Source organism: Dermacentor albipictus, chromosome 1, assembly GCF_038994185.2.
Source record: "Dermacentor albipictus isolate Rhodes 1998 colony chromosome 1, USDA_Dalb.pri_finalv2, whole genome shotgun sequence".
Lineage (NCBI taxonomy): Eukaryota > Metazoa > Arthropoda > Arachnida > Ixodida > Ixodidae > Dermacentor > Dermacentor albipictus.
In genome coordinates this window covers 428,254,522-428,267,085 of record NC_091821.1, presented here as the reverse complement: position 1 = coordinate 428,267,085, position 12,564 = coordinate 428,254,522, and the positions used below count along the sequence as shown (strand labels likewise).

The 12,564-nt window shown below is 40.9% G+C and overlaps 2 protein-coding genes across 5 annotated transcripts in view; one reads left to right on the top strand and one right to left on the bottom strand.

The window, feature by feature from the left end:
• LOC135897407 (putative sodium-coupled neutral amino acid transporter 11) overlaps positions 1 to 6,979 on the top strand; it is a 67,354-nt gene extending 60,375 nt beyond the window's left edge. For all 3 annotated transcript variants that reach the window (XM_065426034.1, XM_065426027.1, XM_065426020.1), the window contains 2 exons: positions 640 to 777; positions 5,697 to 6,979. In XM_065426034.1, coding sequence (XP_065282106.1) covers positions 640 to 777; positions 5,697 to 5,936 — 378 coding nt within the window. In that variant the 3' untranslated portion in view covers positions 5,937 to 6,979. The remainder of the gene's footprint in view (positions 1 to 639; positions 778 to 5,696) is intronic.
• Positions 5,905 to 12,564, bottom strand: part of Wdr24 (WD repeat domain 24) — a 42,903-nt gene continuing 36,243 nt past the window's right edge. For both annotated transcript variants that reach the window (XM_065426001.1, XM_065425986.1), the window contains exon 15: positions 5,905 to 6,044. The gene's annotated coding sequence lies outside the window, so the exon portion shown is untranslated. The remainder of the gene's footprint in view (positions 6,045 to 12,564) is intronic.

Here is a 12,564-nt window from a genome sequence, read left to right as displayed (position 1 = left end):
TGATATTTCTGTGCACACTGCATACTGCACACCATAAGTATGCACACTGATGCATTCTTATGGGGTCCCAGACTAGCGACAAGTTTTTATGACATAAAAATCTTCACGTTTATGTTTTCTTTGTGCGAGAGCTGTTCCAGTTTACCTTTTACCATTCCCACTTCAATGTTTATACATTGATGGTACACCTTATTGAAAAAGCGTAAGTGCCACCACTCCAGCTGTGCATTGAAGCTGTGGTCATCAGCATTCATTGGCAGCAAGGTTAGGGTATAGTCTCAAGGCGGACGAGAGCTGGTGACTGCAACACCAGAACATAGTTGCTTATACCTTCAAGTATCAACAGTGGTGGCCTTTATATATATATAAAAAAAAGAAAGAATAACTGACACTAAACGGATGAAACTGAGAGGATTAAAAAACGACTGTTATGCCTTCGTGAGTGGCAATTATCTGTCAGTTAGGTACTTTAGTAAATAACAAGTAGACATAGAGCAAGTTCTCATGCAGCCTTTACACTGTTGCGACAGGCTACGCAGGTACAGAAAGCATGGGGGAAGACCTAGTGGAACACCTGAACTATACACATTGCTAATCTTGTGTTGACATTAGTCTTCTATTCCTTTCTATCTTTCGCAGGTTCTAGACAACGCATTCTTTGTGACTAGGTTTCCATCCAACTTGGTGCGGCACATCATCATGACACTGTTCATCGTACTGACCACTTTTGCATTTTCAACGCTGACCGACTGCCTTGGAATCGTCCTCGAACTCAATGTGAGTGACTTGTGAGATATGCTTCTGTTAGGACCGACGACTTTGGTGTGGCTATGTTCTCGCATCAGTAAAATGTAGGTTTGGCCGAGTTAGTAACTCAAGGTAACAGCACGAGCAAAAGGTGAGGACACGTCATGGTCCTGTAGCTTTTTTTGTGCCCTGATCTTTTACTTGCGCCGTTAATTCAATTCTTGTTTCAATATGCTTTTCAAGCTATGGAGCTAGTTGCAGTGACAAGGACTAGGTTGCTATCATTAGGCTATTTCAAGCTTACTGCCAGGCAGAAGCTGCTCCGAAATTTCCCCAATTATTCCAACAGTGTCAAGTGAGCCCAACTTATGCCAGTAAATTTTGTAATCTCAACACTGCGTCTAACATTCCGATGCCCTTGACTGGGTTTTGTTCCCTGGAAAACCAGTGTTACTGCAACAGACTACTGGTTATCTGTTCTTTGCAGCACATGAACTGCCCACCTCTACTTTTGCCTCTCAGTCCAAGAATAAATTCTATACCAGCATTTGATCTCTACTCGATATTGCCGTCCCTCTAGCTCTCAACATTATGCCTTCTCTTTCCTATTGCTCGTAGCGCAGTTTTTAGCTTTCTTCAATGGCTGTGCAGGCCAGTAATGACGCAATACGGAGGCGAATTCATTACGCGCTGATCCAAGGTGCTCCGGTTTCGTCAGCAACACATTTCAAAATTTTGCCACTGTTCATCTTGGAAGGCTCCTCTGTCATACCTGACTGCAGGTCTATTTGAGCCAATTTCCGCAACTGCTTCTGTATCGGGCACCGTACCATATAGTGAACAGTAAACATGTTCTTGCTTCCTGTGAAATCTCATGATGAGTAAGTTAGACTGCACTTACTGTGATCTAAAAGAATGAAAAAAGCCTTTTACAAATTTTACCAAACAAGTTTGCCTACCGTAGAACCGTAGAACCGTTGTACTCCTGTTCACAAGGCTGTTACTTGTGACCATGCATGATGTTGACACATTTTGCATTTACACATTGTAAATCAGAGGCTCTCCTTGATAGCTCTGAATGCATCTCAGTACCCAGTGCTCCTCATTTTGTGATCCTAGTATTAGGCGAATTGTCTACGTTCCTATAATGAGACAAAAAAAAATGGCAATATTTTTTTACACTGGTGACTTCAGAAAAGAGAGAGTTGTCTTCTGGTGCATACCTGTTAACAACCAGTGAAAACTTCGACTGATGATAAGCTGTCTTGATGAACTCAGCAGGCTGCATGTGTAGCCTCAAGTCCCTCAGACATGAGTACCAGGCTTTAACAAGTTGTGCTTTGTGAATTCATCCGCACAAATTTTTCTGAGGACAGGCAGTGACAGAGTTGTTGCAGACATGGGCATTGCGAACTTTATTTCATGCTGTTTCAGCAACAGCATCACAAATGCACTCTTAACATACAATAGGATAATTTTTACGTCAATGGTATGCTCTGTGATGGGCCTTGCCCATACAAGCATAATTGATCAGTGCGTGTGGCAGCCCATAGAAGTATAACATTCTACCTGAGCGGATGTCATCTGTCTTGAGGTGGTTCCCAAAGAATGCAACTTGGGTGCGCATATAATTGGCGAAAATTGAACCCAAATGATGAGATGGATCAAAGGCTGATAGCTAGCCTGTATGTGACACACAGCGCAAGTATCTGGATTTAATTATTTCCGAGTAGCACAAGCAAAAAGGAGGGACAAATGCTCTCAAGTGTTGCATCTGTACTTGCAAAAAATCACATTTGTGCTACATGAAAATAGTAAGGCATTAGTTGACTGGACCAAGAACAAATGTTGTTGAGGACATGTGTTCTGGCGTTTTTCATCTTAAACGAGCATGCCTGAGTGTGTTACATAACGTGCAGCTATGCCGCAGTGGTCATACTGTCAGATTACACTCCATATGCTCACAGTAGTGAAACATGGTATTCACACAAAGATAATCATCAAGGCACATAGAGAGACTGTACAACAAAGAACTTGAACCATGGGCTCAAGTACAACACATTCTGCAAAAAAAAGAAAAAAGAACTGTACAATTAATGTGAGGCATTACTCATGAAAACACAGAATTTCATGTTAGCATTGCAGCTTATGTGCAGTACATTAATCTTCATATCAAAAATTTTTACACTTGTGCTCAGTCGTAAGAGTGAAATGCTGGTTTGATGCATACATCATACATGCACACCATTAACACCGAGAAAACAAGAACTAAAATAATAGTACTCGTTCATCCTTTTCCAATTCTGAATGTCAGCTGTATGTACAGCCCTCTGTGTTTTATAGCATATCAAGTACAGTAGGTACTCAGGTTTACGAATTCAACTGAAAAAGAAAAGTAGTAGAGCAGTAAGAAAATGCATTGATGCTGGCTGGTGGTGGAGGTGAACAGAAATAATTTATGCAGGATGACAGCTGTCCCTAATTATGACCCCTTTAAGCATGCTTTCATACTGTGAAGTATCAGAATTTTTGAAAAATAGCTCTACCTTATAATACTTTTAGAAGTGAAGCATGACTTCCAGTTCCTGTATGTTGCAACAGCCATGCTACACATTTAATTGTACAAAATTATGTAAAAGTAAGGATTACAGTAGCATATGTGCCTTACTGTGATGAATGCCAGACACTTTTTTTACTTACACCTGTAGTTCATCCGACCTGTCTTTCCTACATGTGGTCTTACAATTGCATACAGCAAACGCAAACTTTTGTGGTGGAGATGTTAAGGCCATGTAGCCCTCTGTGTTTTATAGCATATCAAGTACAGTAGGTACTCAGGTTTACGAATTCAACTGAAACAGAAAAGTAGTAGAGCAGTAAGAAAATGCATTGATGCCGGCTGGTGGTGGAGGTGAACAGAAATAATTTATGCACGATGACAGCTGTCCCTAATTATGACCCCTTTAAGCATGCTTTCATACTGTGAAGTATCAGAATTTTTGAAAAATAGCTCTACCTTATCATACTTTTAGAAGTGAAGCATGGCTTCCAGTTCCTGTATGTTGCAATAGCCATGCTACACATTTAATTCTACAAAATTATGTAAAAGTAAGGATTACAGTAGCATATGTGCCTTACTGTGATGAACGCCAGACACTTTTTTTACTTACACCTGTAGTTCATCCGACCTGTCTTTCCTACATGTGGTCTTACAATTGCATACGGCAAACGCAAACTTTTGTGGTGGAGATGTTAAGGCCATGCACTTACTTTACATAAATTCCAGTAAACGAGAAAGAAAGTCTTGAGTAATGACCAGTTGTTGAGCAAAGAATATCGCTGCAACATTTTTTGTTCTGCAACTGGTCATCACTTCAAGCCTCCATCTTTCTGTGAAGCTATGACTTGTTGGAAAGTCTTGAGTAGTATTACAGCTAAACCTCTTTATAATACATCTAACATGCACATACCTTAGTTCTAAATGTACACATTGATAATCAGCGATTCGGTCTATGTAAAGGAAATGCAAGTACGATGCCTCTGACAAGTCATCAAAGGTCTCTTGTCGATTTCGATAACCTGTGCCAATGGTTTCTTGCTGCCAGAAAACAAGTATTCCCTCCGCTGTTATCAACACTGTCAATACAGCGCGGCCATCCAAAATTTATACCTTAATTTGTTGCACTAGACTGAAATGTGCAAACTGCTTCTAACCTCATGGCACACACTAACCCTGTGAAAAGCTCATGAAAGCCCATGTCAAGTTTATACACATACCACATGAGGTGAATGCCTAGAGATTAATGTTATTTGTATGATGCCACAAAGCCATATTTAATGTCACTAAAACTTAATGCCACTTAATGTGTAACGCATTCTGACAACTTGTTTGGCCATCATATGGCTCAAGTAAGCAATTATGGCTGCACATGCTGAACACATTTCTGAAGTAATGTGATATAATTTAACATATTATGTGTCTCTTAACCTTTTTAGTGGCATTTCTTCAACTATTGCATACTAAATAACTTCATTCACTATATTACAACCGGCAAACAAACTTGTTGCATTCACTGCAGCAGTTGTCATCGAGATGTCTAATGCAACTGAAAAAAAAAATGGGTCACCTGCTGTGTGGTACGGTTGCAGAACATGACTCATTGTTGAAGACAGGGACGTGTCACTCTCCATTCACGAGTGTGTGACATCAGTTTGTGGCAGGTGTGCTAATGAATGTATTGTAATTAGTAATGACAAGCGATGCCCTGAACACTTCCACATAAGAATATCAAATCACGGAAGCTCAATGTACACACAGACATTAAAAAGCATTCAGATTTCATTAATCATAGCTCAAGGCATCAAGAAAGAGGCATCATTTACAATGAATTAAAAGAGGCACAGCTTGAAGTTTAGGATAACTGGATTAAATTTGCATGTTTGTTCATATCGCATTCATTCACATTTTGCACCACAAGTAAAGCTTGCATGTGCTGCTGGGTTTCATTCGAGTGCAAAGTAAAAAAATGGCCTCTACAGGCACACGGGCTGGTGGTTACACACAGTGCAACCTACCTGTCCTCGCATTAAGCCCAAGCCACAACCTGCGACACTGTGCAGGCAGCGTAGTAGTTGCACAGATTACAACTCCTGCAACAACTTGTGCATACGCGAGTACCTTGATACAAGGCTTATATAGCTCCTGTTTTTCATGCAGGTGCTCCTAACTAGCCATTCAGTTTGGCATCGTACGTATAGTATCAATAAGCAGAAAGCCCATCTGTACTGCTGTTACGCTCATGTTAGCTACACTGTCATAGCGAAGCTGTACGATGCTATAAATTACCTGCCTGCAAGTTAAACCATTTAAAGCTACACCCAATCTAACTGGCAAAGAAAGAAAAAAAGAAGCCTAACGTTCTGCCCTCGACTCCATCTCTTCCCACCAGGGTGTTGTGGCCGCCATACCACTGGCTTACATCCTGCCAGCAGCCACGTACCTCAAGCTGGAAAACGGACCTCTGCTCTCTTGGGCCAAGTTTCCGGCACTCATGCTGGCGGTCTGTGGGACGGCAGTCGCAATCTGTGGCACCGTGGTGGCCATCATCGACATCAACGCCGGCATCACTTGCAGCCACGGAGCTGATATGCATTACTGCACCGTGCCACTAGCAAACCTCACGATCTAGACTGCGGCAGGTGCATGCCTCGTTCTTGTGCTCCGGCGCTGTACTCGAGCAAGTGGTCAAGCAATTGGTCTCTCCTGGCGCAAGACGTGCCTATACTTGACGAATTGGCTGAAAAAAGAGAGTGAAAAAGGTAGACAAAATTACAAGGGTTAAGCTTTGACTATACGGGGGCCACAATCTGCATTAATCAGTTTCGTGGCCACCATTTCCACTGTGTTCCCCCTTAGCTCAACCAGCAGGAGAGTATACGCGATAGAGGAAAGTTGCAACAGGGAACACTTCCCATCAGCATTTATGTTCACGCAATGTGTTTGCTAAGTGTACAGACAGGATGGGCAGCGGGAATTCTGCAAGGTCAACGAATGCCTGTTACCATCACACGTATACGCACAAGCAATTGATCCGAGAGTACAGGTTTAGAGTTGCACAATTCCCTGGGTAGAGTTTGGCAAACTTTACATTATGCCACCAGTCTGTGGCGAATGCATCCATGGCAGCCCCACCACTAGAACGTTGGTGTCATTGTAAACTTGTGTAGGACCACGTGCTTGAATAAGTGCAAAGTAACAGCAACTTGTGCGAACAAAAAGCCAGCACTGCCAGCTTGGGGCAAACGGCGCTTGCAAAGACAGATGACAACGCCCGCTGGTACGAAAACCATTCAGCCTATGTACCCGCCAAACTTTTTCCAGAAGGTTATTAACGTAGCTCTGTGGATGTCGGAGGAAGAGTTTCCATGTTGCTCTCAAACGTACTGGAGAGATTCTTAAGACAGGTGACATAAGTTAACACTGAAAAAAAAAAAAACATTTTTTTTTTCGCCCTCATGTGCAGGATATTTTTTTTTCTCTTAGTGCATCCTCATGCAACACCTCTATTCCTCCCGTTACGAGGCTTTTTCTTTTTGGTGCACAAAATGCGATGAAGGATACTGTGATAAAGACCAAGCTTCTCCTTGCACGAGAAAAAGAAAAGATATCCTACAAGGTTATAAGGGGGGGTGTGCAAATGATGTGCAATTACAGCCTCATTTTTTTTTTAGCGTTCTTTGCAACGTAGCTTAGTTAAGTGCAAATATGCACGGTGGTCGGTCTTAAGTTGTGTATAAGAGACCATCCACGTGCAACACCACTGAGCCCAATTTTATGTTGACAATTCCAAGGTGCGAGCTGCACAGTGCAAAAAACTGACTTTTTTTCCCCATCTCCGAGCTGGTTTTTTGGTTCATCTGCGATTAAAACGTCACGCAGGGACGTTTATATATATATATATAACCAGATTTTATTACATTTACAAGTATAATGTGGAAGTGGCACATAAAAAGAACTGACAATTTTTCAGCAAACTGTCTGTTTTTTTTTTTTTAAGGGAAGGAAAAGTATGAAGTATGCTGGTGTAACTTCCAGCACATGGTAGTTGAGTCAGGGTGGGGAACACTTCTGTCTTTCACGCTTCACCAATCGCATCAGACACAGTGGCAGCAGCAGTTATAGCGCCTGCATTTAACTTTCTCTTGTCAACGTGTTGGAAAGGATGTTAAAGAACAGCGTGCAAACATAATTGCGAAAGAGTTGAACATGGTTGTGCAGTAAGTGAAGACCTTATTTGCGCTTTGTTATGGTTATTGTTCTGCTCACCGTACGAAGTGGGGCATAGTTATAATCGTTTAATATGCCTCCCTCGTGAATCCTCTTTGCCTTCCAGGCACTCTGTACATAATGTATACTGTCTATTGCAAGTATGCCCTTGTTCTATCACTGACAGCTGTTTCCCAAGCACCTTTAAGCCAAAGAAAATGACGTCAAACTGTGTGCACCAGCAAAAAAAAATGTTGTCTCTCGCTGTTAATAACCTCAAGTAACCAAAGAGGTGAATTTGTAAATGTACCAGCAGAGGGGGGGGGGAGGGGGGGAGAGGGTATGAAGGGACCACCTAATGTGTGCTCACGATTGTAAGTCACTGTTTATTTTGCACAGAAAGCAAGTGTTAAACGTGTCACATTATTACTGATTTAATCACAGCTTGAGTACCAGCTATGTGGTCTCTTTCACATAGGCACACCATGTGTGCGTATGTGTGTGCATGTATGTGTGTGCATATACAGAGTGTTTTTTTTTGCTGCACCAAATTTTGAAAGTTAGGAAAATATAAATCACAGTAACGTTGCGCTTACCATTCAAGTGTGTGGATTGGCAGCCTTGGATATGGAGCAATTTCTGCAATTAAGTGTGCAATTAGCAAAGTTATGTTAATTAACTTTCTAATTATCAACAATAGGTGGCTACAACTAATGAGTACTTTGGGGCCCGTCCTTGACACTACCTATCCCAACAATCAAATTTTGAATAGCGGTGTTCATGTGGGAGCTACATGAACAATTAGTTTCCCTTGGAAGGCTCCTTGAAACCGAAACTGGCTGGCAAAAGAGCCCTGTGTCGTCGATGTCGCCGCCCTCCTGCCTTTCGTCACGTCTCCGAGGTCATCGCCGGTGCGGTCCCGCGAGCAGCTTGTGTTCCCCTCAGAACAATTAGTTCCAAGGGGAACTAATTGTTCGCGTAGCTCACACATGAACGCCGCTATTCGAAATTTGATTGTAGGGATAGGTAGTGTCAAGGACGGGCCCCAAAGTACTCATTTGCTGTAGCCACCTATTGTTGATAATTAGAAAGTTAATTATTGTAACTTTGCTAATTACACACATATTGCGGAAATTGCTCCATATCTAAAGGCCGCCAATTCGTACACTTGAATGGTAAACATAATGTTACCATAATTTATATTTTTCTAATTTAAAAAATTTGGTGCAGCTAGAAAGAAACACCCTGTGTATATATACACATATATGTATACGTATACTATACAGTATATTGGCACTACGGCAGTGCTCATTCATGAAGCAGCACAATTACAAGCCACAGCAGGGCACAAATTACTATTTATACCTGCCTGTACTTCATCGCAACTGCTGCTAATAAACGTACGTCTTGGCAGCAGCGATGTTCTTGGCTGTGATTAAACTTCTCAGAGCTGTGGTTACTACTCCCAGTGCAGGTTAAAAAGAGATCTTTGGGTCGCTTTTTTTTTATCTATATGTAGTGAGTTTGTCTTATGCATTTACAACATATCCAAGAGCTTTTTGAACCCACCAGAAGAAGCATGGGCTTTTGGCATTTATAACCACGTATTGCCCATTTAAGGTGCTGGTGCATTTTATTCACATTTTCCCTGAAGTTCCTTTTCTGTACACAGATACATACAAAGATATTATGCAGCTTTGAAGTTATGCTCCATTATGTGTATGTATTTAGGTGTTGAAATTAGATGTGTAGAAAAATTAAGTGTGTTTATTGTACTACACAGATTCTCAGGTTCACATTCAGTGATAAGGATTACAGCAAGAAGCAAGGATGCTCATATTGTCTGTTCACAATAGTTTCATTTTAGGTTGGAGCAACCTGGTTTGTATTTGAACGGACCATTCTTGTTTTTCATATGTACATGTTGTGGTTAATCTGTACGTTGAATACAAATATGTTAGTGAGGTCTGCAAAAAGAAAAGAAAATCGCAATTTTATAACGGTGACAAGTACGAGGTGACGCATAACAGTTTCAGCAGATCTAATTTTTGCCACAGTAACAACAATATGCTGTCAGTTTGCATATGATGGGCAAACCGTGATGCATGTGTTGGTGAAATTGTGATTTCATGGGAAATGGTGCAAATAAAAATACATTCGCTGTATGTGCTGCTCATTTGAAGCAGGGGCCTTCGAGTGCCAAAAGATACTTGGATGGAATATGTACACATGCTGAAATTATCCAGGGAATGTGATTAAAAAGAAAGCGTTTTGTAGGCTAGTATTGGAACGACACATCTGCAGTAAACAACATTTTGAGAAATTAAAGCAGGCATTAGCCACTTAACTCATGCTGATGAAGGATTTGAAATATCAAAAAAGAAAAAAAAAAGAAGGAAGGGGGGGGGGGAGGACTCGAGAGTTACATTTTGTTACCCACCTAAAGAAGCATGACGTTCTTCTGTAGGGCGATATATCGGGAATGTTGTCATACCGAAACATCTTCAGCTAAATACAGAGGTATGCAATAAATGACTCCAGATGCAAGATTTTCTTCCACTTATGCACGACAGCAGACAAAACCGGCTAACCATTCGTGCTATTCCGCCGAAAAATCGCCACGAGAAATTCAGCAATAGATAAACCACAGTGAACAGGTATTATGGAGAAGTGCCAATTTGGCTGTGATTGGAACGTAGTATGCAAGTAGACAAGGGACATCTCGGACCTTTGAAGTTCTATAGTGTCATATTTGTTTGCGTTGGCATCTGAAAAGTGCCTCATGTCTTTTAGTGCTAGACGAGTTGAATTCTATGGGCAGACGTTTTATACTTCGATGTCTGTTTTGATCAAAAGCAAACACGGTCAATTAGTGTTGACATTCTTTGTTGGGAAGGTATTGCTAAAGCAACATCCAAAATCTGCTAAAATCTGTAAATGTTTGTGTGAATCCTCCAAAGTTGCACTAATAAAAAATAATGTTTAATATCAACTATCCACACCTAAAATTTACTAATGTGGCAGCACTGTCCAAACTCTGTTTTATACATAGGCCAGCAATGCTACAAATGCTAGAGACACTTATTTTACTGTTTGTAATCGTGACCAAACGACAGTGCATCACATATAAAAGAAAGATACAGGTACACAGCATGTAATTCGATGTAACATTAAGTCTGACGCTTTCATGTCGCCAAACATGGAGTATTGATTACATAGAAGGCATCGTAGACCTGAGCCTATGGATCACAAAGCAAACCGAGTGACACATCTCTACGACCAGTGGCAACAGTGCATGGATTGCGTTTTCAACCAAAGCAGAGTATTGTGAAGGTAGAAAAATACCCAGGGTAATACGCCAACCAAAGTATAGATTTAACAGGACAGGCCTTTCGGCTTCCATACGGGGCCTTGCTCACGGGCAAAAATGAAAAAAAAAACTGTGGGAAGGTTCTTTCAAAATTATAAATCTGTACTTTGGCCAGCATAGTACCCCGGGTTCTTCCTGCCCTCCACAATGTTTCACCTCGACAAGACGGGTTCCCATCAAACCTTGAACTTCAAAGCAGAGTGTGTTTGTTGCACTTTGGACGCACAAGCGCAAACAAATGATATGTAATATGTTGTAACCTTACATCCACAGGTTGGAGTTGTAAGAAGTAGTAGTTACTCCAGTGAGAGATGTCGCACCCCAAAAGCACCCTCATTACAGAAACATGCAGAGTGAGATTGCTATGGCCGAGCTACTTGCATAGCCTGCTATGTACGAAACAGAGCACGTAGTATGCAGTTGTTTCAGAGAAAGCTGCTTGTGGGGAGTTGAATATGCATCAAAGCGATCACCTTGCAACAACTGCAAGACTTGTCAATGCTGAAACTATGCTATCAGGAGTTGCGCATGTTTTCTGCAGAGCTTAAAATTTTCTTGTTGCCTACACTTCTGTCATTAAAGGGAGATGCTCCTCAAAGGAAAAAAAAAATTGTTTAAGTACTTGTACTAGAGACTTGAAAATTCACCCATTCTTAGAGCGTTGTAAGCAGATTTCAAAGATGTCAGTTTCTGTGTAGCCACTATAGTTCTTGAGTTGTGTCTTGCACAATGGCAAAATAGAGTGATTTTGTGGGCACTTCATTGTGTAATAAATTTTCGCAATTTTCGCAAAAAGCTTTGCGCTGTAGCTTATTTAGCTCTTTGTAGACCACTAAGTGTCAATATCTGTTCTGACAGCATCTACAATAACTGCAAATATTTAAAAAAATAGGACACTTCAAGTATTTTTTTTCACAATCACAAAAATAATGTTGTACATGTACATTGCTAACAAAACTTTGCATACATACTCTTGAAGATATGTACAGTGCTGATACCTACTTGAAGTTGCAATATCTCCCAGCAGTAGTTGCGATAGTACAAGGTTATATTTCAGGTAATCGAGAAAACAAATTCATTGAAATGCTTTAACCTTTTTGCATAGTTCCAGTAATTGCACATGCTGTTTGGTTAAATATCAGCACTTTGTGATCTACAAAGAGCTAAACAAGATCAGCACAATGCTTTTTGTGAAAATTTATTACATAAAAAAGTGCACACAAAGATTACTATATTTTGCCGTTGTGCATCACATAACTCAAGAACTATAACAGCTACACAAGAAGTAGTAAGATATTTGAAATGTGCATACAAAACTCTACAAAACTGGCTGTGTTTTGAAACCTCTAGTACAAGCAATAAAAAAAAAAAATTGTTTCGAGGAGCATCTCCCCTTAAAATATTCATGGTTAGCGGCACTTGGGTGCGGTAAACCTGAGTCTGCAGTGATTCCGAATAGAACATTAAGTGCTGTTTCAGACTGCTAATTTGAATACACAATTTTTGTTCGTGCAAATAGAATAAGCCAGTTTGACTCTACAGAGCTTTCCAGGGTCAATGACTGCCAACCTAAGCCTGCAGAAAAGCGGAGCTAGAAGAGGGGACAACTTTGGAAGGAGCACAGACACTGTAGTGTGCCTGCGTGCCCCTTCCTATCTTGCCCTATCTTCTAGCAACGCTT